The sequence below is a fragment of the Macaca fascicularis genome, chromosome 12, assembly GCF_037993035.2.
Source record: "Macaca fascicularis isolate 582-1 chromosome 12, T2T-MFA8v1.1".
Taxonomy (NCBI): domain Eukaryota; kingdom Metazoa; phylum Chordata; class Mammalia; order Primates; family Cercopithecidae; genus Macaca; species Macaca fascicularis.
In genome coordinates this window covers 23,001,344-23,027,023 of record NC_088386.1, presented here as the reverse complement: position 1 = coordinate 23,027,023, position 25,680 = coordinate 23,001,344, and the positions used below count along the sequence as shown (strand labels likewise).

At 38.4% G+C, this 25,680-nt stretch overlaps 1 protein-coding gene across 3 annotated transcripts in view; it reads right to left on the bottom strand.

The window, feature by feature from the left end:
- THSD7B (thrombospondin type 1 domain containing 7B) overlaps nucleotides 1-25,680 on the bottom strand; it is a 907,474-nt gene that overhangs the window by 517,238 nt on the left and 364,556 nt on the right. For all 3 annotated transcript variants that reach the window (XM_065525431.1, XM_074008583.1, XM_074008582.1), the window contains one exon: nucleotides 1,667-1,822. In XM_065525431.1, the coding sequence (XP_065381503.1) occupies nucleotides 1,667-1,822 (156 nt within the window). The remainder of the gene's footprint in view (nucleotides 1-1,666; nucleotides 1,823-25,680) is intronic.

The following is a 25,680-nucleotide window of genomic DNA, read 5'->3' as shown; positions in this document are numbered from 1 at the left end:
AACCAAGAGTCTCCCAGATCTACTTGGTCTGATGTGGTTCTACAGCTTTGAAAGCAGATGAAGGCAGCACTTCATGTAGCAAAGTGATGCCACAGCCACAGTGACTGGGGGAACCTTGGTCCAACCTCACATGATTTTCTGGACAGTGACTTAAACAGGAGCAGCACAGGCTAAACATAAGATGACTGTTCTAAAAATATGTAAATCACCCTGAGGAATCTCATATGACTGCATGCAACTGACTATATACATGTAGATCATAAGACTGCAAGCTATAGGTATTAGTATAAAAGGAAATTTATTTGTGTACACAAGCTGCAGAGGCATGGGGGACATTCTGGTTACATGTCAAATAAGAGAATTGCCCAAGGCCCCCTCCAGGCTTCAATGAGATCCAGATTTCTATGGTTTGACAAAAGAATGAAAGTTAGCTTCTTCCTGCCTGAAAGCCAATGCACATCTTCCTTGCTACCTTAGAACAAGAGTCAGAATGAAAGGAAAAGCCCAGGAACAGGGGTAAGTGAGTCTGGGCGTACACATGTGTGTATATGAGCACTCTAGGAATTACTGAAATGTGGGTTTTCATGTGAATGGAGCAGTAAGCAGTGAGCAGGGTTCTAGGAACACAAGCATGCTACCATCAAGTGTTTGGCCACGGATTCTTGCTTTGCATGTAATAACTAGAACCTAATTTCTGAAATATCCTTGGATCTCATTTCTCTTGATAAAGGAAATATTTCTTTTTAGTACTGTCATTTAAGGGAACACAGTATCAAGAGAAACTAAAGGGTCAATGAAAGAGAAAACAAGATATCACTAGGAATGAACTTTTGAAGATGAAGATGTGTATTTTGACTACAAACTGAAGAAAACTAGACCACAGAGGCCTACAAAATTAAACAGGAATATAAAAGTTGAAGATTTTTCCTCAAGCTCAAGATCAGTATCAGAAACTAAACAATATACATAATGACCCTTGCAAAAATCTAAAATATAACATCGAATGTTAAATGTGGAAATCTAAAAAGAAATGCATAGATTAGAAAATGTGAGTGTGGAAATCATGTCTAATTTCCCCTATATAACCATTACATATAAACAAAACATGAAGTGGCCAGGCATGGTATCTTATGCCTGTAATCCCAGCACTTTGGGAGACTGAGATGGGCAGATCACGAGGTCAGGAGTTCAAGACCAGTCTGGCAAACATGGTGAAATCCCATCTCTACTAAAAATACAAAAATTAGCAGAGTGTGGTGACAGGCACCTGTAATATCCCAACTACTCAGTAGGCTGAGGCAGGAGAATTGTTTGAACCCAGGAGACAGAGGTTGCAGTGAGCCAAGATCATGCCATTGCACTCCAGCCTGGGTGACAGAGCAAGACTTCACCTTGGAAAACAAAACAAAACAAAACAAAAGATGAAGTTATACCAAATAGAGTAGTAGTCAACTGTGAGTCTAACTGAAGGTCAATCAAGGTCAGATTTTGTACTCCACAGAAATGTCTCAGTGCCTCCCTAAAACTGAATACCGTCAGGCTTGAGCTGGTTATCTAAATTTTGCAAACAAATATTGTCTTAAGCAGGCTTAATCAGTGACTTAGCTACCGGAATAAATGTTTGTACACTGGCAGTAAATGAAGCGCATGTAAACAAGGGACTCACCTTTTTTCCCCTGAGGATCATGGCAGTTTTCATGGATGCACAAGCCCCAGGCTGACCAGGAAGATACTATGCAGTCCGTAGAGCAAGGGTTATTGCAGAGCTGAGAGGGCAACGGGGCGGGTCCCGCACATAATGTCTTTTCCACAGGTCTAGAGACTGAGGGACAAAAAGATAACGGACCATGTCACATTTTCTGGACATCCTTAGCATTGTTTCTGCCTTTATTTGCATGCCTGCCTTGCAAATAGAACTTTATAGCTAAAAAGAACATATTGTGTTGTTTAGCTCACGTGATTAGTATTTTGGTTGAGAAAAGGCAAAGAAGACAGTGGCAAAGTGCATGCACTTGAAATTCCTGCTTTGCAAGGTATTCCCTGGGAATCAAAGAGAGAACTGGAAATATCATAGATACAAATTATCTAGAGTTATGACTTTTTAAAAAATTAAATGGCTTTGTGAAGTTTCAAGACGAGTCTATCTCAACTATATAAATGACTGGGTCACTGTGAAAAAAATCCAGATCGAAGCCCTGCGGTAGAGTGTTTAGCATAACCAATCTACTGCTGTGACTCCCCTGAGTGAGGGAGCTGGCGAAGACACACAAGAAAAATGGTTCTTAGGATAAGAAGAAAATTCAGAATCTGTGACTGCAGAACTGGCCCTTGGAAATCAGTTTCATTTGTGAGGCTACACAGAGGCCCCAGTGTCCCCTTGGAAAATGACTAGTAGCTTCCAACTCCTCCGGGTGTGCACCTGCACCCAGCACCCAGAGTGGGGCTACATGGAGGTCACTTCAGGTTGCAGCAACCATCTCTCCATCAAGTGTTCACTATGTGTCCTCTGTATGCAGATACTTTATTTTTTTTTTCTTTTATATTTTTGCTCTTTTTAATTTAATTAATTTATTTATTTTTTGAGACAGGGTCTCACCCCGTCACCCAGGCTGGAGTGCAGTGGTACCATCATAGCTCACTGTAGCATCAACTTAATCGATCTTCCCACCTCAACCTCCTGAGTAGCTGGGACCACTGGTGCATGCCACTACGCTCGGCTAATTTTTTCTATTGCTTTTTGTGGAGAGAAGGTCTCCCTGTGTTCCCTAGGCTGTTCTGAAACTCCTGGGCTCAAGCAATCTGCCTCCATCAGCCTCCCAAAGTGCTGAGATTATACACGTGAGCCACCATGCCTGGCCAGGAGACTCTTTCTAGGCACCATGAGAATACACAGAAGAAGGAGAAAACAAGATCCTAACCGTTGTGAAGATTGTAATTTTATAGGAGCTAGGATAGTAATACTTGGAGATGACACTCTAAAGGAACAGACAGATGCATTAAGTAATTATTCTTGCATAGAGAGACCCTAAACTAGGAAGGCTTTGAAGCAATCTAGAGTTTCTTTTAGCAAATGATTAAAGTTCCAAAAATGTTACTTTACACTAGTTTGTACTATTGTCTAAATATTTCTGATATGTCATTTCCATTCAGTTGAGAAGACCAGAAATGCCTCCAAGGTGGACACTGAGGTGAGAGGAGTGAGTTGTAAATCACACCATCTATTTTCTGTCTTACCCTTAACACATGTGTAAGAGTCAAATCTGGTCAGAGTGAAAATAAGTTGCAGCACTGACCAGCAGAACTTCGAACACCAAAATAGCAGCAAAATAAAAAAATACTGTCATGACATAGTTGCAACCCATGGGGAAAAAGTATTTCTAATGAACAATGAGGCAGCCTGAGCTGCTTATGAGGGTAAAAGGAAAAGAGAGGCTGTGAAAGAAAATAATAATAATGTTTTATTTGCAATTAATTCTTTTCCAGTTTACCAAAAGGATTTGATATGACTTAAAGGGCAAGTGCAAAGCAAGATTGTCAATGTAAATGTTACAGTTTGCAAGCCATGTGGAGGGGACAGAGAAAGGAAGAGAGAATAGGTATTAGGGGAATGTAAAGGGATTGTCCAGGGAGACTGAGGAGAGGTGGCAATCAAACAAAGGTTGTGCTTAAAATGGGAACAATAGGATGAGAAGATGGAGTGACCGGAACCGGGGATGCACAGATGAGACTGATGAACCATGGGTAAAGGGGAACCCAAGAGATGGGGAAGGGGTTTGTGATTCCGCCCCAGGGTTGAGGAAATCAAGACACACACAAGACAGTCATTCATTGAGTAAATCATGCATTCATTTCAAAACACTGAGCATTCATCTAAATCAGGGACTCTTGAGTGGTGTCTGGTTACAAGGAGCTCTCAGTCTAAAAGGGTAAATCAAGCAGTATATTAACAGAGTTGATGAAAGAGATATGCCAGAGCATTGTATAAGTAGAAAGCTGCATAGCTGGATGGCTTAATGCAGACGTGTATTTAAATCTGGTCTCATACATGTTAGCATGTGTTCTCATAAACTCAAACTTTAGTTCCTAAACGAAACCTTAGTAATGATGGAAAAGAAAGTGGGCCGTGTAAGCTGATGTTTAATAAGCATTTATAATGCATGCCAGGCACTAGTTATAACCTGCTTATCAACATTAATTCATTTAGTCTGCCTAACTTCCCTTTGAGATATATGTTGTTATTATCTCTAGTTTTAAAATAAGGAAACTGAGGCACAGAAATGTTCACTTATTCACATTCCCAGCTAGTGAGCAGTGGACCTGGGATTGGGATCCAGGCATCTGGGTCTGAGTTTATCTTCTTAATCACAGCTCCATATGACCTTGGCATTTGTCATTCAACCTATATTAAGCATCTGCCATGTATAGGACACTTCTCGAGTGGCCTTGGACTGATGCAGTTTTCCCTCTTTGTTGTGTGTAGCTTCCAAATACAACTGTAGAATGAGCTGAAACCGCAATATTCAGAGATAAGGGGGAAGCTAGCCAAAACAGCCCCGGCTATGCTCCAGTCCCCCATAAGAACAAGATGTCCTTCAACATTTTTAGCCCAGCATGTCAGGCTTCCCCCAAGATAAAACTCAAGATGGGCCACTTTTCAGGGTCCCTCATCTGCAGTACAAGTGGGGTATGCACAGTGGAGACCCCATCCACCCTGGGCAGCTTTCTGTACCGTGGGGCACAAGCTCACAATGAATCGTAGGCATCTGTTGTCCCTTGCTGCCTATCTGTGAGTAATAAATCTGCTTCATATAACTTGTTGCATATGAATGTATTCTCTCCCACTGGTCTCAGACAAGTTGGTAACCAGTGCACAGTGGACCTACATCACACCATTTGTTAACACTGTGTTAGGTGCTGAAGCCCCAATGGTGAGTAAAACATACCAGGTTTCTGTCTTCATGGAGTCCATATTACAGCAAGAACTGATAGTAATTGTATATAGGTCCACGAATCCTAGTAAGACTGGAAAGCTGTATTACTGCCCTCTTTTCCTTGCCATGGCTGTCTCTCTCATTATTAAGAAGATACTCGAAGCCCCTCAGCCCCAAGATCCAGCTGACAGCTGCTGCCACAACCTCTATACTTGATGTAGGGCCCTGCAGTTGAAAGTACTCAATCAACCAGAGCAACTCTCAGGCACACAGTAGGCAAGCACTACAGTGTATCTGAAGTTCCCAGCATGTCTGTGCAGGAAGGGCTTATGGTTGGCAGTGCAGCTGAAAAAAGCCTGGGAAATATGTTCTGAAGCTGCGTTTGTCAAGGACACGGTGTCTACACAGATATTATGCTTATGTGGCTTATTTTTGGAGGCCTGTTGAAGATTATGGGGGTTGTGAGGTTAAGTCCCCAGAGTCCCCTTTGATAAATACTTAACTGTCAATTAGTTGACTATTGAACATTAGAACTAATGGTACTCTCAGATTTGAAATTAGAGAAGGACATGGTTTGCTGGAAAAGAACAGCGAAGGATTCCTCTGGGGACTACTAAGTGACATATTGGAGGACCAGGGGTAGGAGAGAGACCATTTGTCAAAGTAGTCACGTCTCTTCAGCACCTGCTGTTTTGATGGACAGTGAATCTTAATCCATATCAATAAATTATTCCAGTGTCTGGTGACAAGTCTAAGATGCTTCATTTAGACACTGAATCAATGTGCTTGGGTCAGCCTGTCTCTATCACAGACCCACTGTGCCCACCCCAGGCTAAATTTGTTCTAGAAATAAATCATGAGTAAGTCACAAAGAACTCACCAGCTTCAGACCACTTAGCAAGTCACATCTTCCAGAGAACAGTAAACAGGATATTTCTATGCTCCAACAGTCAATAGGACTTTTGGAGCTAGAGGGAGCTGTAGAGCTGATTTAATTCAATTCATCAATTTTACTGAAAACTAAGCTCCGAAGACTGGGTGGTTTCTCCAAGTTCATTCAGCAAGCACAGAGCAAGGCAAGAGCTAAGCCTCTACCCAAGTGGCCAGCTCATCTCTGTCTATCCTTCTTGGTTTTCCTTCCATAGAATGAAAACCTCAGACAGTGCAGATGTGATCATTTCTACTAAGGATATTTTGTTTATGAATCACAGTGACCAGAACTGGAGGCAACAAGTGACACAACAGATCCAAGACTCTTTAAATAAATTTAACACTTTAAACCTTTATACCGTTAAATAAAATCCAAATCCTTCCCCTCCTTCATTGCTACTGCAAAACTCCAGTCTTTTCCCATATGGTCCCCATCAAGGAGGCAGTGAGAACAAAATTTGCTCCAGTTCAAATGACAATCATACTTTTTAAAAATTTGTGGCTGTTCATGTTGAAATGAATTTATCTCAGGAAGTGGGCGGGGTGAAGGCATTTCCTGGGTCACCTAAAGTTGGGCGATCTATGCAATTTACTCTGAGTCTTCGGTTCTCTTTGGCCAAACTCCAGCCATGACATTTGTAGTAAGAACTGCTGCTTTTCTATTCACCTGCGCTCCTTTCTCTGAAACTACTACCTGAAACAAATGTATTTCTATTAATTAGCTCTGTCTTCTCTTAATGCAATAAGCCCCTAGGAGCAGGTCTGTGCTCTCCCACTTCCTCCAGCTGCCTCTTAGACCATGTCACCTTGGAGCCTTCTGCCATTCCTGCGTTGACCAACTGCCAGACTAGATAAGCAATTATCCAAGGTCTTGTAGGCTATTTAGGCCTGGTAGGCAGCAATGTTAATCCCCACAGAGACTCTTCATGGTCACAAAATGTTAGAGAGTCAAAATAACATGTAACTCAGACAAATCTGGATCACTGCCTAGCAGCATCTTTCTAAATGCTAAGGAAAATATTATAGTATTGTAAGTGATTGCACATATGCAGTAGTCATTAATATTTTGAATATTTTGGTGTCTAACCTGGAATTTTTCATTTGCAATATGAAATTATTAAATTGATCTGCCTCATAAGAAATGTTAAAGTCTGCTACTAATGATTGCAAAGTCACCTTAAATAATGAATTCCTCCATGAACAGAATGTTAATTAACAGAAGGAAAAATATGCTGGGTAGGGGATATGTTTAATGTTAAGAAAAAAAAAAACTGTTCTTAATTCTAGAAATGAACAAAGTTCACGATTTTCGTTAATGACATGGTGAATTCAGATGAGCATACAAATTCATTCAAAATGAATTGTAATTAAGAGGAAAATGCCTGTTGTGATCATTAGTATGTAACTGCCATTGTAAAGATAAATGAGTATCATTCTTTGAAATTAAATCAAACTCTACTCCAAACTAATTTGAATTAACCCAAAAATAAGATGCTAAAGAATCAATGAGTATACATTTTCCCACCCCTATTGATAGCCATTTTGTAAGATTTAAATTTCAGTGCATTTAAACTCCTCAAAAAGAAATTTAAATAGAATTGCATAATAGTATTTAATTATAATTAATAGGCATGTATCCCCCTTTAATTTAAATCCAAGAAGTTATATTTGCTTAAAGTAAAAAGAAGTACTATAAAGAGTCATTGGCGCTTTCTTGTTTTTAAATATATCTATTACTGAATGAAAAATCAAGTCAGTCTTTCAAAATTCAGAAAGTGTTGGAAGTAATTCTGCCAAGGCATACCGGAGTTCATCTTTCCTTTAGGACAAAAAGAAGTATCTTACAGATGGTAGAGGAATTCGTCACAAGGTACTAATTTTTTTCCCCAGCATTTTTAAGAAAGTAGAGATGAAAAGAAAATAAAGGTACTGTTATTTTCTAAGAACCCCCAAAACCTAAATTATTTTGCTTGCTTTCTACTTTAGGGGTACCTAAGTAACCTTACAAATAAAACATTCTATCTTCAGTTAATTTTAAATATGATCTTGATTTCCAAAATATAACAACAACCTCCTCAAAGAAGTCAAAGAAGTTATAGTAATTTCCGTTTTCCAAATCAAATGAAGGCACCGTAAACCTCAAAGGAAATTCTCACTCAAAGACTCAGAACTCCCTAATTCCATGGGCTTTTCCAGAAACAACCAGAAAAGCATCAGCAATTGCTCAAATTTAATTTGAAACTAATGAAAGAGCCCACTTATGTAAAAATGCTACTTTCTAAATGATTTTTGAGAAACAATATTGCCCCTGATATATTCATTTAGGGAGTACGCTGACTTGGCAGAAACTCCATCCACCTACTGCTAAAATAAATAGGCCTCTTCTACAGACTGAAGGAGTCAAATGGTGGAAGGTGAAAGATAAATAATTTTACAATTTTAACCATAAAGCTATTTTCCTTCAAGAAGCATCATGCATTGTTTCAGTTGACTGTTGCCACGGGGATTTGCAAAGTAATGAATCAGTCTTTTAACTTAGTAAACAGAATAAAATTGTCTCCTAGCACTTATAGGCAGCTTAAAGAATTAAATCACATCTTATCCTATTATACCTAATAAAGCTTAATTTTAGCCATATTGTGACTCTCTTGGCAAAGTACCATGCAATACAATTTGGCAGGAAGATGTGTGTATATGTACAGCAGATTTAATATCTAAAAATAATTCCTGCAATTAGAAATAATTATGTAAAATTTGGCCACATGTCAAAAAGTTTTCTGAATTTCATTCATTTCATATAGCCAATTAGAAAATGAATATCAACCAGTGATTTTCCTAATGATAAAGAGTAACAGCACCGTACGCAAAGATAGAAAAACACTCTTCAGGAGAAAAATAAAGGCAAAACAAGTGAGGTACACATATAATTTTAGAAAGAAATCAAAGTCAGTAGCCACCAATTACATAATTAAGGAAAAAATAAAGTAGCCTTCAGCCATATATTCATCTGTTCTATTATCATATGTTCTCTCCTCTGTCACCCTTTTGAAACTTATTTTCTGATTATTTCTCAGACTTTTGGCTCACAGATAAAAGAAGGGCATGGAGAAGATAGAACAAGAGCTGATCTAAAGGACATCTTATACAGTTCTTGAAGTGAGAATACCATTATTGATGACACAGAAGAGAAAGGAAGTAAGTGAGAGATGGGGGAGTGGTCAGAAAAAGAGAAAAAGTAAAAAGGCCGAGAGGCAGGTAAAATGAAAGAGTTATCTCCAGAGATTTCAAGGGCAGAAATATGCAGTGTGAGGGAAGGGCAGGTTTCAAAAGGTCCAAGAGTCCTCTTTAGACCCAGTGCTTTGTAACTTATAATTCATTTTCTTTTCCAAAGAAACTATGACAACAGTTAAATGAAAGCCAGTCTTCCCAGGAATGATCACAAACGCCTATTTAACTGACTAATGTTGGTATTAATAGCTAATAGGCATTGACAACCCACTTGGCTCTTGGTGCTATGCTAATGGCTTTAATGTGATTTCTCATTTACTCACCACAATCACTCAGGTGCGTACAATTTTCATTTCCATTTTACAGATGAGATAACTGAAGGTAAGTTATTTGCCTCAAATTACAAGGCTAACAAGTGACAAACTCCAGGCTTCTTAAATGTCCATATCCTTTAATACTACACTATACAATGATTTTGTATTTGCAAGAAAAATTATAATAGAAAAGCAGGCTGTTGTAGTAATAATTAACTAGGAAAAAAATAAGTGACCATTTTGACTGCTTCCAAAAAATATTTGAAGTGAGATAAAATAGAAAAAAAAAGGTTTAAAAATGTCACCATTACAAGCTAAACCTTAGGAAAGGTAAGTGTTGTTAAAGTAAAAGAAGCTAGGTGAGTATTTTTGTGGTAATTCTAAAAGGTACTTAAGATTATTTCCAAAGGCTTGAGAGAGGGGATGAAATGTATTTATATTGACTATTTTCACTTTAATATTTAGTTGTAGGACCATTCCTAAAAACATTTGAAGAGTTCACTATAAGCACCCCTCCTCTTCAAGTTTTGCTTGAAGGGCAAAGAATGACCAAAAAAAAAAAAAAAAAAAAAACCATTACAGTAGCTTTGAATGGTTTTTGGGGGAAGGGGTGGCAACTGGGTGCAAAGGTCACCCTCCACTAGCTACAAATACAGTCATGTGCCACATAACGACACTTCACCTCAAGGACAGATTGCACAGACAACTGTGGTCCCATAAGATTATAATGGACCTGAAAAATACCTGTTGCCTAAGGACATCATAGTCATCCTAATGTTATAGTGCAATGCATTATTTACATTTGTGGTGATGCTGTATAAACAAACCTGTGGTGCTGCTAGTCATGTAAAAGTACAGCACATACAATTATGTACAATATATAATACTTGATAATAAATAATAGTATTACTGGTTTGTACATTTATTGTACTACACTTTATATTGTTAGAGTGTACTCCTACTATAAAACAGCCTCAGGCAGGTCCTTCAGGAGGTATTCCAGAAGAAGGCATTTTTTTTTGTTTGTTTTTGTTGTTGTTTTTTATACTTTATACTTTAAGTTCTAGGGTACATGTGCATTGTTAACAAAGGAGATAGCAGATCCATGTATGTTACTGCCCCTAAAGATCTTCCAGTTGGACAGGATGCAGAGGTGGAAGACAGTGATACTGATGATCCTTACCCTATGTAGGCCTAGGCTAATTGTGTGTGTTTGTGTCTTAGTTTTTAACTAAAAAGTGTAAAAGTATAAAATGAAAAATAAAAAAGTTAAAAATGGAAAAAAGCTTACAGAAAGGATAAGATGAAAGAAAATATTGTTGTGCAGTTGAAAAATTGTGTTTTTCGTTTAAGCTAAGTGTAATAACAAAATAGTTAAAAGTTTTAAAAAATTGAGAAGTTTATGAAGTACAAAAGTTAAGCTGAGACTAATTTATTATTGAAAAAAGGAGTTTTAAAAATAAATTCAGTGTAGGATAAGTGTACAGTGTTTACAAAGTCTACAGTAGAGCATAGTAACATCCTAGCCCTTCACACTCACTCTGGATTCACTCACTGATTCACCCAGAGCAACTTTGACTCCTATGAGCCCAATTCATGTAAGCGCCCTACACAGATGTGCCAGGTTTTAATCTTTTACACTGTATTTTTATGGTATCTTTTCTATGTTTAGATATGTTTAGATATACAAATACTTTACCACCGTGTTATAATTGCCTACAGTATTCAGCACAGTAACATGCAGTACATGTTTGTAGCCTGTGAGCATTAGGCCATACCATATAGCCTAATTGTGAGTGGACTATCCCATCTAGATTTGTGTAAGTACACTCTATGATGTACAAAGACAAAATCATCTAACAAAGCATCTCTTAGAAGGAACCCCCTCATTAAGCCCTGTATTAATCCATTTCCATGCTGCTGTGCAGAAATACCCAAGACTGGGTAATTTATAAAGAAAAGAATTATAATTAACTCACAGTTCTTCAGGGCTGGGGAGGTCTCAGGAAACTTACAATCATAGAAGAAGGGGAAGAAAACATGTCCTTATTCACATGGCAGCAACAAGGAGAAGCGCAGAGTGTAGGGGGGAAGCCCCTTATAAAAACATCAGATCTCATGAGAACTCACTTACTGTCATGAGAACAGCATGGAGGTAACCACCCTCATGATCTCAATTACCTCCCACCTAGTCCCTTCCACATGTGGAAACTATGGGAAATAAAATTCAAGATAAGATTTGGGTGGGAACACAGCCAAACCATATCATTCTGCCCCTGCCCCTCCCAAATCTCATGTCTTCACATTTCTTTCTTTTTTTTCTTTTCTTTCTTTTATTTATTTATTTATTTTTTTTTGAGATGGAGTTTCACTCTTGTTGCCCAGGCTGCAGTGCAGTGATGCCATCTCAGTTCACCACAACCTCTGCCTCCTGGGTTCAAATGATTCTCCTGCCTCAGCCTCCAGAGTAGCTGGGATTACAGGAATGCACCACCACACCTGGTTAATTTTGTATTTTTACTAGAGAAAGTGTTTTCTCCATGTTAGTCAGGTTGGTCTCGAACTCCTGACCTCAGGTGATCTGCCCACCTCGGCCTCCCGAAGTGCTGGGATTACAGGTGTGAGCCACTGCACCCAGCCATGTCTTCACATTTCAAAATGCAATCATGCCTTCCCAAAAGTTCCTCAGAGTCTTAACTCGTTCCAGCATTAACCCAAAAGTCAAAATCCAAAGTCTCATTTGAGACAAGTCATGTCCCTTCCACCTATAAGCCTGTAAAACCAAAAGCAAGTTAGTTACTTCCTAGATACCATGGGGATATAGGCATTGGATAAATACACCCATTCCAAATGGGAAAAATTGGCCAAAATGAAGGGGCTACAGGCCCCAAGCAAGTCTGAAATCCACAGAGACAGTCAAATCTTAAAGCTCCAGAATGATCTCCTTTGACTCCACGTCTCATGTCCAGGTCATGCTGATGCAAGAGGTGGGCTCCCATGGCCTTGGGCAACTCCACCCCTGTGACTTTGCAGAGTATAGCCTGCCTCCTGGCTGCCTTCACAGGGTGGCATTGAGTGTCTGCAGCTTTTCCAGGTACAGAGTACAGGAAGGCTCATGGCATTCACTAGGTCCCAAGTAGTGCAAGCTGTTGGTGGATCTATCATTCTGGGATCTGGAGAATGGTGGCCCTCTGCTCACAGCTCTACTAGGCAGTGCCCTGGTGTGGACTCTGTATGGGAGCTCCAACCCCGTATTTCCCTTCCACACTGCCTTAGCAGAAGTTCTCCATGAGGGTTTTACCCCTGCAGAAAACTTCTGCCTGGACATCAAGGTATTTTCATATATCCTCTGAAATCTAAGTGGAGGTTCCCAAACCTTTATTCTTGACTTCTGTGCACCAAAAGGCCCAATATCACATATAAGCCACCGATGCTTGGAGTTTCCACCCTCTGAAGCAACAGCCTAAGTTGTACATTGGCCCCTTTTAGCCATGGCTGGAGCTGAAGCAGCTGGGATGCAGGGCACCACATTTGAGGCTGCATAGAGCAGGGGTGCCCTGGACCCAGCCTATAAAATCATTTTTCCTTCCCAGGTCTCCAGGCCTGTGATGGGAGGGGCTGCCACAAATGTCTCTGACATGCCCTGAAGACATTTTCCCTATTATCTTGGTGACTAACATTTGGCTCATTTTTACTTATACAAATTTCTGCAGCTAGCTTGAATTTCTTACCCCAAAATGGGGTTTTCTTTTCAATAGCATCATCATGCTGCAAGTTTTTCAAACTGTTATGCTCTGCTTTCTCTTGAGCACTTTGCTGCAAATTTCTTCTGCTAGATAGCCTAAATCATCTCTCTCAAGTTCAAACTTCCACAAATCTCTAGGGCAGGGGCAAAATCCCACCAGTCCCTTTGCATAGCACGAGTGACCTTTGCTCCAGTTCCCAACAAGCTCTTCATCTCCATCTGATGCCACCTCAGCCTGGACTTTATTGTCCATATCACTATTAGCATTTTGGTCAAAGCCATTCAACAAGTCTCTAGAAAGTTCCAAACTTTCCTACATTTTCCTGTCTTATAAGCCCTCCAAGCCTCTAAGTTCCAAACTTTCTCACATATTCCTATCTTATTCTGAGCCCTCCAAACCTGTTCCAACCTCTTCTAAAGTCACCTCCACATTTTCAGGTATCTTTACAGCAGTGCGCCACTCTCTGCAGTAGCAGTTTTTTGTATTAGTCCATTCTCATACTGCTATGAAGAAATACCTGAGTGTCCGCAGCTTTTCCAGGTACAGAGTACAGGAAGGCTCATGGGATTCACTAGGTCCCAAGTAGTGCTAATTACTTTATAAAAGAAAGAGGTTTAATTGACTCACAGATTTGCAGGGCTGAGGAGGCCTCAAGAAACTTATAATCATGGTGGAAAGGGAAGCAAACACATCCTTCACGTGGCAGCAGCAATGAGAAATGAAGAGCAAAGAGAGGGAAAAGCCCCTTATAAAACCATGAGATCTCATGATAACTCACTAACTATCATGAGAACAGCATGGAGATAACCACCTCCATGGTTCAATTACCTCCCACCAGCTCCCTCCCATGACATTTGGAGATTATGGGAACTACAATTCAAGATAAAATTTGGGTGGGGACACAACCAAACCATATCAAGCACCTAATGTCACTATAACGTAAGTAGCATAAATTCTTCTTATCAATTAAGAAAGGCCAGAGGCGACAGTAAAATGTCCCTAAGGCAAATGATCAAGAATTTGAAGGGAGAAGGATGTTTAAAAAAATACAAAATCATGGTTAAGATAAGAATGTCTGAGAGGAGAGAAAAGGAAGAGGAAGATCTGGTAAGAAAGAGGTGAGAAAAATCAGAGCTAGGTCTCGCAGTCTCGCAGACTTCAGTCCTGGTCACAAAGTGCCCTTTTAGCCCACGGTGTGAATCAAACAAGACAAACCTTCATCTGTGTCCCTTCAGAAGGTAGGTACCCTGACCTAAAGTATCTGAATGGAAATCTGTAATAATGATAGCAAGAAGGAGAAATCCACATTCTCTAAAATAACACTCTTCTCCAAAAACATTGTCACAAACTCTAAAGCTTAAACCTCTTTATAAGGGACGAAAAAAAAAGCAGACAAGGTCCAAGTAAGACCTCTGTGTCTCTGAGGCAATAATTAATAGCCTACCAACCAAAAAAAGTCCAGGACCAGATGGATTCACAGCTGAATTCTACCAGAGGTACAAGGAGGAACTGGTACCACTCCTTCTGAAACTATTCCAATCAACAGAAAAAGAGGGAATCCTCCCTAACTCATTTTATGAGGCCAACATCATCCTGATACCAAAGCCTGGCAGAGACACAACAAAAAAAGAGAATTTTAGACCAATATCCCTGATGAACATCGATGCAAAAATCCTCAATAAAATGCTGGCAAACTAGATCCAGCAGCACATCAAAAAGCTTATCCACCATGATAAAGTGGGCTTCATCCCTGGGATGCAAGGCTGGTTCAACATACGCAAATCAATAAACATAATCCAGCATATAAACAGAACCAAAGACAAAAACCACATGATTATCTCAATAGATGCAGAAAAGGCCTTTGACAAAATTCAACAGCCCTTCATGCTAAAAACGCTCAAGAAATTCGGTATTGATGGAACGTATCTCAAAATCATAAGAGCTATTTATGATAAACCCACAGCCAATATCATACTGAATGGGCAAAAACTGGAAGCATTCCCTTTGAAAACTGGCACAAGACAGGGATGCCCTCTCTCACCACTCCTATTCAACATGGTGTTGGAAGTTCTGGCTAGGGCAATCAGGCAAGAGAAAGAAATCAAGAGTATTCAGTTAGGAAAAGAAGAAGTCAAATTGTCCCTGTTTGCAGATGACATGATTGTATATTTAGAAAACCTCACTGTCTCAGGCCAAAATCTCCTTAAGCTGATAAGAAACTTCAGCAAAGTCTCAGGATACAAAATTAATGTGCAAAAATCACAAGCATTCTTATACACCAGTAACAGACAGACAGAGAGCCAAATCAGGAATGAACTTCCATTCACAATTGCTTCAAAGAGAATAAAATACCTAGGAATCCAACTTACAAGGGATGTAAAGGACCTCTTCAAGGAGAACTACAAACCACTGCTCAGTGAAATCAAAGAGGACACAAACAAATGGAAGAACATACCATGCTCATGGATAGGAAGAATCAATATCGTGAAAATGGCCATACTGCCCAAGGTAATTTAGAGATTCAATGCCATCCCCATCAAGCTACCAATGAGTTTCTTCACAGAATTGGAAAAAACTGCTTTAAAGTTCATATGGAACCAAAAAAGAGCCCACATCTCCAAGACAATCCTAAGTCAAAAGAACAAAGCTGGAGGCATCACGCTACCTGACTTCAAACTATACTACAAGGCTACAGTAACCAAAACAGCATGGTACTGGTACCAAAACAGAGATATAGACCAATGGAACAGAACAGAGTCCTCAGAAATAACACCACACATCTACAGCCATCTGATCTTTGACAAACCTGAGAAAGACAAGAAATGGGGAAAGGATTCCCAATTTAATAAATGGTGCTGGGAAAATTGGCTAGCCATAAGTAGAAAGCTGAAACTGGATCCTTTCCTTACTCCTTATACAAAAATTAATTCAAGATGGATTAGAGACTTAAATGTTAGACCTAATACCATAAAAACCCTAGAAGAAAACCTAGGTAATACCATTCAGGACATAGGCATGGGCAAGGACTTCATGTCTAAAACACCAAAAGCAACGGCAACAAAAGCCAAAATTGACAAATGGGATGTCATTAAACTAAAGAGCTTCTGCACAGCAAAAGAAACCACCATCAGAGTGAACAGGCAACCTACAAAATGGGAGAAAACTTTTGCAATCTACTCGTCAGACAAAGGGCTAATATCCAGAACCTACAAAGAACTCAAACAAATTTACAAGAAAAAAACAAACAACCCCATCAAAAAGTGGGCAAAGGATATGAACAGACATTTCTCAAAAGAGGACATTCATACAGCCAACAGACACATGAAAAAATGCTCATCATCACTGGCCATCAGAGAAATGCAAATCAAAACCACAATGAGATACCATCTCACACCAGTTAGAATGGCAATCATTAAAAAGTCAGGAAACCACAGGTGCTGGAGAGGATGTGGAGAAATAGGAACACTTTTACACTGTTGGTGGGATTGTAAACTAGTTCAACCATTATGGAAAACAGTATGGCAATTCCTCAAGGATCTAGAACTAGAAGTACCATATGACCCAGCCATCCCATTACTGGGTATATACCCAAAGGATTATAAATTATGCTGCTATAAAGACACATGCACACGTATGTTTATTGCGGCACTGTTAACAATAGCAAAGACTTGGAATCAACCCAAATGTCCATCAATGACAGACTGGATTAAGAAAATGTGGCACATATACACCATGGAGTACTATGTAGCCATTAAAAAAGGATGAGTTTGTGTCCTTTGTAGGGACATGGATGCAGCTGGAAACCATCATTCTCAGCAAACTATCACAAGAACAGAAAACCAAACACCACATGTTCTCACTCATAGGTGGGAACTGAACAATGAGATCACCTGGACTCGGGAAGGGGAACATCACACTCCGGGGCCTATCACGGGGAGGGGGGAGGTGGGAGGGATTGCACTGGGAGTTATACCTGATGTAAATGACGAGTTGATGGGTGCTGACGAGTTGATGGGTGCAGCACACCAACATGGCACAAGTATACATATGTAACAAACCTGCACGTTATGCACATGTACCCTAGAACTTAAAGTATAATAAATAGAAAAAAAGAACTCTGTGTCTCTAAAATAAATATGTGCCTTTTTTAAAAAAGGAAGGAATAATGAAAGTCTCATTGTAACTGATGTCCTTGTTAGCGTATGCTTCTTTAAATTTGCAAATCATTTTAGACTAAACAAGTTAATTCAACTTCACAGGAAGGCTCATGGGATTCACTAGGTCCCAAGTAGCGACAGGAACAAGAGTCCACAGAATTTTTAAAATACAGACTAGTTCATTCTTCTGTGTGAGGAAACGCATAACCCCTTTACTGCAAAACTGAACAAAAGCACTTTCTTCCCAGGTGCATTCATGTATTAAAAGTCCTATTTGTATAGCTTTTCACTATGTCACAGCCAGTATTCTAAATTAGTAGCTTCCAACCTGTCTAAACAAATGGAGTCTAACACAGACCCAAGTCAGAGGCCCTGGGTCAAAATTGGGAACAGGGTAGCAGAGAGTACAACAAGGATTTATACTTTATAAAAATCTTTATGATTACCAGGTTGGGGAGTCATTCTTGTGAATAATTTATGAAGTATAATTTTGACAAGCCAATTGACAAAATAATCTCATTTAAAAACCATTAAACTGAGAGTCTACTACTACTACTGTGAACTGGGCAAATCTCTTAGCAACTGAGCTTCAACAAAATAAACATATTAGACTATACAGTGTTTCTCACCTATGTTACATGATCTCCTCCCTAATTTTTTAAACATTTTTTTCCTAATTGTCTCTTCCTCCCTTATATTTTCATAATAAAAGTATGCTGTATATCTGCATATGTGCTGTATATGTATTTGTGCTTTATATATATTAAGTGCAATATTTTATTTAACCCTAAGAACTAATTTTTGTCCCCTTGTGGGTGATATCACCCCTACTGAGAATGCCTGGACTAGATCACATATTGAACACTTGATGTACTAAACAACATACAATTATAGTCTAATTTAATTAATAAGAAAATTATATGAGATGAGTACTACTAGTATCTCCAGTTTTCAATGAGACAACTGAAGTTGTTTTTTTTTTTTAATCTCTCCAAGATTTTATGATCCCTAAACGGCTGAGGCAAGAGTTGAATTCAGAGAGTGTGATACTAGTTTTCCCTCTTTATCATAATGTCAGACCCTTCCGGGTTAAGTATTTGAAACTCTTGGATTTGTTGCGCATTTCCATGGCTATAGACTGAAATCTATCTTTTTGACTACAGTGCATCTCAGCACCTGTGTATTGCCTATAGTTAAAATTTATGTGCTGATATTTTTATTATAATGAGTGGGAGATAATGCTTTAGTCAATAAGATACACTATTTTCTGGTAGCATTCTAGTACATGAGGAGAATATGAAAACTTAAAAACAACTGATATGCTGTAGAGTTTTATGAATTTTTTTCTTTTGTTTAAATAGCATACATGTTATAAAAAATTGTCTTAATTTGTATATGCCTAAATTTTTCACATATACATATATCATCAGAGAAAACAGGCAATAAAATGAAGCAGACAATTATTTACATTTTCAAATACTACAATTGTCTTCTGTGAAGTTTTGAGAGAGAAGGCATCAAAGATAATAAGATAATTATTTCATTTAAAAATGAAATTAGATGATTTTACACTAAAAACAACGTGGATATATCTGGAGGTTCTTAAATGCAAATAAACACTGATTCTGAAAGTGTTATTACATATTTCTAAAAGGACAGGTAAAATGAATTTTTCAAAGTAATACAGTTTTTTAATAACATAAGAAAAACTACAGGTGCAGCAATCTTTTTTTTAGCATTTATGCCTTAATTGACGTGCTCTAACAAATATTGTTTTGTTCAAATCAATGAAGCCCACAGATAAGACATACTTATTATGGCTAATATTTGGCAGCATGGGGGGATCTCAATGGATAGTAGTCATGGCTTTTCAGATAATATTCCTACCTCTGGCAGCTCAAGATCTTTACAGTAATGAACTCAATTTGGCACAAAAGTCAGAAAGCCTTTAGGGGCTCCCTAAGAGAGAATACAGATAATGGTAAGGTACCTTAACTGAGAACCATCAGCATTACCTATCCAGAACCAGCCTGCCTCCAATCAGGCCCAGTAAAATCCAAATAGGACAAGACTCTTATTACAACCATTCCTTCTTTCTGATATATTAATATTTCTTATCCTGGGAACAAAGACAAGACCCATCTTGCAGGCCACCAGGTCATAACCAACTGTGGCCTCTTCTTAACATTCATTGTCAACTAATTATATCAGACTCCTTTCATCTACAGTTATTTTATTCTATATCTACGATAATAAAAAGCTGACATATACTGTTCTATTTTTGGAAAAAAGAGGCTTCTCCTTTTCTGAGTTGTCACTTGCACGATCTAAGGAGGCTTTATGTCTCAAACAATAGCCAGCCAGACCCTAAAGAAAATAACCTACTTTTCTCCTCAGAGCTGCGCTCTCTCCTTGAATCTTAGAATGAATGAAATCTTAATTATATCTTATAATAATATCCTACTTTTACAAACGAGGAAATCAAGGTCTAGAGTGATCATATGACTTTTCCAAGATCAACAGTTAGTGTAAAAATCAACCTCAAATTCCCTGTCCTGATGCTTAGTTCATTCATTTGTATTGCCTCTAGTTGAAAATAATAATAAAAGATAAAATCCTTGATTAATTCATATCCCAGTATCTCCAATACTTCACATCTACTCATTTTATTCCGCAATGATGATGTTTTTCTCCACGAAATGGATATTTTTTCTCCTTCCCAATTAGGTGGCAAATACCCTGTAGTTAGGACTAGATCATCTATCTCCACCAGATAGTCATGATTAGTATGTTTTTACCCACCAAGAAAAACAATACAGGTCTTTTTGTCAATACACAGCTTGAAATAATCACTCTACCTACAATGAAAGACCTCTGTAGACTATGTAGATATTTAAATAAGAACACATATATTAAGTTAAATTCCCCTATGATACTGAGTCTGCAAGAGCAGACCTGTATCTGTCCAGCTGACCATTTAAATTTGAGCCTCTCTGATACTGGCAAGCAGACAGTCAGCACTCAACAAATGTTGAATAAATACATAAATAAATTAGTGTGGTTATATGAATTCAATTCTAACTGAAATACTAAATAAAAGAGGGAAAAAATTGGTAGCAACAATTTGATGTATATTTGAGAGTATGAAATGGCCTTAAAATCCTAATATACTAGGTCTCAATAGGGTTGTACAGGTCAAGTCTAGAAAAGTTCACCTTACCAAGGGGGCAGGTAGCGGCTGAAATCCAGCCAATTCTCTTCTTTCTAAGCTGTTCCCTCTAGTTTATGCCTCAAAAGGCACTACTTTCTACTACTTCCACCCAGAGGAATGACATTTTAATTCAAATGATGACTCTGTTAATGCCGTCTGTTGCCCTGCCCATGTGCGATATTAAAACATAAATACCTGTAGAGTCAAGTTGGTTTAAATGTTTCATCTTGAAATTAGAAGGCACTCCTATAGCCATAAACTCTTATGAATTGTTTTAAAGTTAATTAAAAACTGGAAAAAAAAAAAAACACCAGGCAGTACATCAGAAATATGTACAAATAAAAAAAAATTCAGACGATTGGTTAAAAAAAGATCCCAAACCAATAAAAATACAGTATATGGAAGAACTAAATATAAGTAAGAGATTCTTGTGGTCTGAGATTAACCAGTACAGTTTCTTAGAAATAAGATACTATGATACAGAATGAAAAAAGACTAGAGGAAATAAGAGCAAGGTTAATAGAGGCATGCATGAAAGGTCAGCATGTTAAATTTACTTGCTAATGATACCAAAGTCCAAAAACTGAAATAGACACAGTGTGAAAGTGCCCACATTAGGCCACTTACCTTTTGTAACCTCTTAGCAATAAGCAGTGTAATGTTAAAAGGAAAGAACACATTCTTCATAAAAGGAAATATTCTGGAAGCAGAAAGTACCTCCTTAACACAGATCACTGTCAAATAAGACATGCCAGCTGAGCTGTAATTGGAATAAAAGTGTTGAACTCCTAAATCTCTCCTTCCCACCCCGCTGCCTGCTTCCTCAAGGCAAAGCAGTTATTACTAAACAGTCTTTTTCTAGGCACTGTTAAAAGGTCCCAGAGAAGAGACTGTATGATTCCACATTTTGGTGGGCTTATAATTTGACTGGAGGAATTAGAAAAAACTGGGGACTACAAAAAACTGGGGACTATAATACACACAAAAAACTGGGGACTATAATAAAACAGGTATGTAATTCAGCATTCATGTGTATAGTACCAATTGTACACGAGGTAGGTATTCACAAAAGAAAAAGATCAGGCACATGTTTTTTTTTTTTTTTTTTTTTTTTTTTTTCTTTTCTGCCTTTTTATTTTTTTATTTTTATTTTTTTAAATTTATTTATTATTATTATACTTTAAGTTGTAGGGTACATGTGCATAACGTGCAGGTTTGTTACATATGTATACTTGTGCCATGTTGGTGTGCTGCACCCATCAACTCGTCATTTACATCAGGTATAACTCCCAATGCAATCCTTCCCCCCTCCCCCCTCCCCATGATAGGCCCCGGTGTGTGATGTTCCCCTTCCCGAGTCCAAGTGATCTCATTGTTCAGTTCCCACCTATGAGTGAGAACATGCGGTGTTTGGTTTTCTGTTCTTGTGATAGTTTGCTGAGAATGATGGTTTCCAGCTGCATCCATGTCCCTACAAAGGACACAAACTCATCCTTTTTGATGGCTGCATAGTATTCCATGGTGTATATGTGCCACATTTTCTTAATCCAATCTGTCACTGATGGACATTTGGGTTGATTCCAAGTCTTTGCTATTGTGAATAGTGCTGCAATAAACATACGTGTGCATGTGTCTTTATAGCAGCATAATTTATAATCCTTTGGGTATATACCCAGTAATGGGATGGCTGGGTCATATGGTACATCTAGTTCTAGATCCTTGAGGAATCGCCATACTGTTTTCCATAATGGTTGAACTAGTTTACAATCCCACCAACAGTGTAAAAGCGTTCCTATTTCTCCACATCCTCTCCAGCACCTGTGGTTTCCTGACTTTTTAATGATCGCCATTCTAACTGGTGTGAGATGGTATCTCATTGTGGTTTTGATTTGCATTTCTCTGATGGCCAGTGATGATGAGCATTTTTTCATGTGTCTGTTGGCTGTATGAATGTCTTCTTTTGAGAAATGTCTGTTCATATCCTTTGCCCACTTTTTGATGGGGTTGTTTGTTTTTTTCTTGTAAATTTGTTTGAGTTCTTTGTAGGTTCTGGATATTAGCTCTTTGTCAGATGTGTAGATTGCAAAATTTTTCTCCCATTCTGTAGGTTGCCTGTTCACTCTGATGGTAGTTTCTTTTGCTGTGCAGAAGCTCTTTAGTTTAATGACATCCCATTTGTCAATTTTGGCTTTTGCTGCTGTTGCTTTTGGTGTTTTAGACACGAAGTCTTTGCCCATGCCTATGTCCTGAATGGTACTACCTAGGTTTTCCTCTAGGATTTTTATGGTATTAGGTCTAACATTTAAGTCTCTAATCCATCTTGAATTAATTTTCGTATAAGGAGTAAGGAAAGGATCCAGTTTCAGCTTTCTACTTATGGCTAGCCAATTTTCCCAGCACCATTTATTAAATAGGGAATCCTTTCCCCATTTCTTGTTTCTCTCAGGTTTGTCAAAGACCAGATGGCTGTAGATGTGTGGTATTATTTCTGAGGACTCTGTTCTGTTCCATTGGTCTATATCTCTGTTTTGGTACCAGTACCATGCTGTTTTGGTTACTGTAGCCTTGTAGTATAGTTTGAAGTCAGGTAGCGTGATGCCTCCAGCTTTGTTCTTTTGACTTAGGATTGTCTTGGAGATGTGGGCTCTTTTTTGGTTCCATATGAACTTTAAAGCAGTTTTTTCAATTCTGTGAAGAAACTCATTGGTAGCTTGATGGGGATGGCATTGAATCTATAAATTACCTTGGGCAGTATGGCCATTTTCACGATATTGATTCTTCCTATCCATGAGCATGGTATGTTCTTCCATTTGTTTGTGTCCTCTTTTATTTCACTGAGCAGTGGTTTGTAGTTCTCCTTGAAGAGGTCCTTTACATCCCTTGTAAGTTGGATTCCTAGGTATTTTATTCTCTTTGAAGCAATTGTGAATGGAAGTTCATTCCTGATTTGGCTCTCTGTTTGTCTGTTACTGGTGTATAAGAATGCTTGTGATTTTTGCACATTAATTTTGTATCCTGAGACTTTGCTGAAGTTTCTTATCAGCTTAAGGAGATTTTGGGCTGAGACAATGGGGTTTTCTAAATATACAATCATGTCATCTGCAAACAGGGACAATTTGACTTCTTCTTTTCCTAACTGAATACGCTTGATTTCTTTCTCTTGAGATCAGGCACATGTTGAGAAATTCTGATTTAAAAGCCTGGCATAGCCAGGCTTTTTTTTTTTCTGGTGATGTATTTTTAAAGTCCCTGGTATGTAGGATAGTCTTATAGCCTTTTGGACAATTACATGTACCTTGGTAGGATGCTAGATTTTTTATTTTCCCAAAAACGATTCAAGGATAGTTCCACATTAAAATATCTATTAATGTAACTTACTGCATGAATAGATTGAGGGAGGAAAATGAACTCATCTCAGTAAGTGCGTGAATGCCTGTGTAGGCATATTCCACAGCCATTAACAATCAAATACACAAATCTTCAAAACAAATAAGAAAACAATCGCCTTTACTTAATAAATGTCATATAACATAAATAACAATCGTCATATTTAGAATTGCAAAACTCTAAATAGTTAGAAGCAAGGCAAAGATAACAGTGAACATACTATGACCTAATGTTGTGCTATATTTCCTCCCTAGTGTGATAACAAAAAAGACATATGTTATAAATAATAAGTGAGAAAAGATAAATATTATGACTTATATATGACTATTGTCCAAAAAATTTGATAATATCAAATAAAACCTATAAGAATGCTCAAGATAGTATAATAAACAAGGTTTTAGGTACCATCTTTAATTTCTCAAAGTCTTCTTGCTGTGGTTTGAATGCCCAACCCCTCCAAAAAACAACCACAACAACAACGACAACGAACGTTGAAATTTGCTTGCCATTGTAATGATATTAAGAAACGTCACCTCTAAGAGGTGTTTTGGTCAGGAGGGCTCCTCCCTCATGAATGAACTAATGTCATTATCACAGGAGTGAATGGATTCCTTATCTAGTGAATAGGTTTGGCCTCTCCTGGGCTCATTCTCTCTTTGTCCTTCTGTCATGTGATCTTTTCTGCCATGTTATAACACAGCAAGAAGGCTCTCACTAGATTCCTTTACCTTGACCAGCCTCCAGAAATGTGAGTCAACAAATTTCTGTCTATTATAAATTACACAGTATGTGGTATTCTGTTATAGCTGCACAAAAGAGACTAAAGCACTTCTTTTACGTTTTTTTTTTTTTTTTTAAGTCATCTGCTACATTTTGAAGTAATTATTTCTTTGGTTAAAGAATGTTGTTGAAATATTGTTTATCACAGTATCGAGTGTCATATGTAAAAACAACTATATGTGGGAAGTTTTTAGTAATAGTTAAAATAAACCGATGGCTTGATCGCTATTAAAACTGGAATTCATCCTATCAACTATATGAATGTTTAGGAGACAAGGGTGATAGCAAAAAAGCATTAAAAATAACTTCTAGACTGTAACAGCGAGTACCAGGAGTGGGGCACAGGGAGCAGGCTGCCCCGGGGAGGAGTGTTTTATCACTGTTATTAAGAATTGCCAGCAGATGGTCATACCTATATATGATTGTTTTACTTTTTATCTTGAAGATACACACACACACACACACACACACACAGGGGCATGGAGGTCCCATGTACCTTTCACTAAGTTTCCTCCATGGTAACATCTTGCACAACCAGAGTACAATATCAAAACCAGGAATTTGACATTGATACAATCTACAGAGCTTACCCAGATTTCACCAGTTTTGCATGCATTCGTGTGTGTGTGTGTGAGAGAGTGTGAGTGTACGTGTGTGAGAGTGTGACTGTGTGTATGCATGTGTGTTTCTATGCAATTTTATCATCTGTGCAGATTCATGTAACCAGCATCTCAATCAAGCTACAGAGCTGCTCTATCACTGCAAGACTCGTTTCTGCTACCTCTTTATAGCAACATCTGCTCCCTCCCATCACTAACCTCTGGTAACTGCTAATCTGTTGTCTCAGTTTTGTTTACAAATTCTCTACAGAAGATGTACCCTTACCCCTGCCCTCAGGCTTGTAGCTGGCACTTACATACCCTTGGTTTACCACAGAGCTGTGGTAATGCTTAGAGAAATTTGGCATCTCCTGTCACTCAACTAAATCTCAAACCC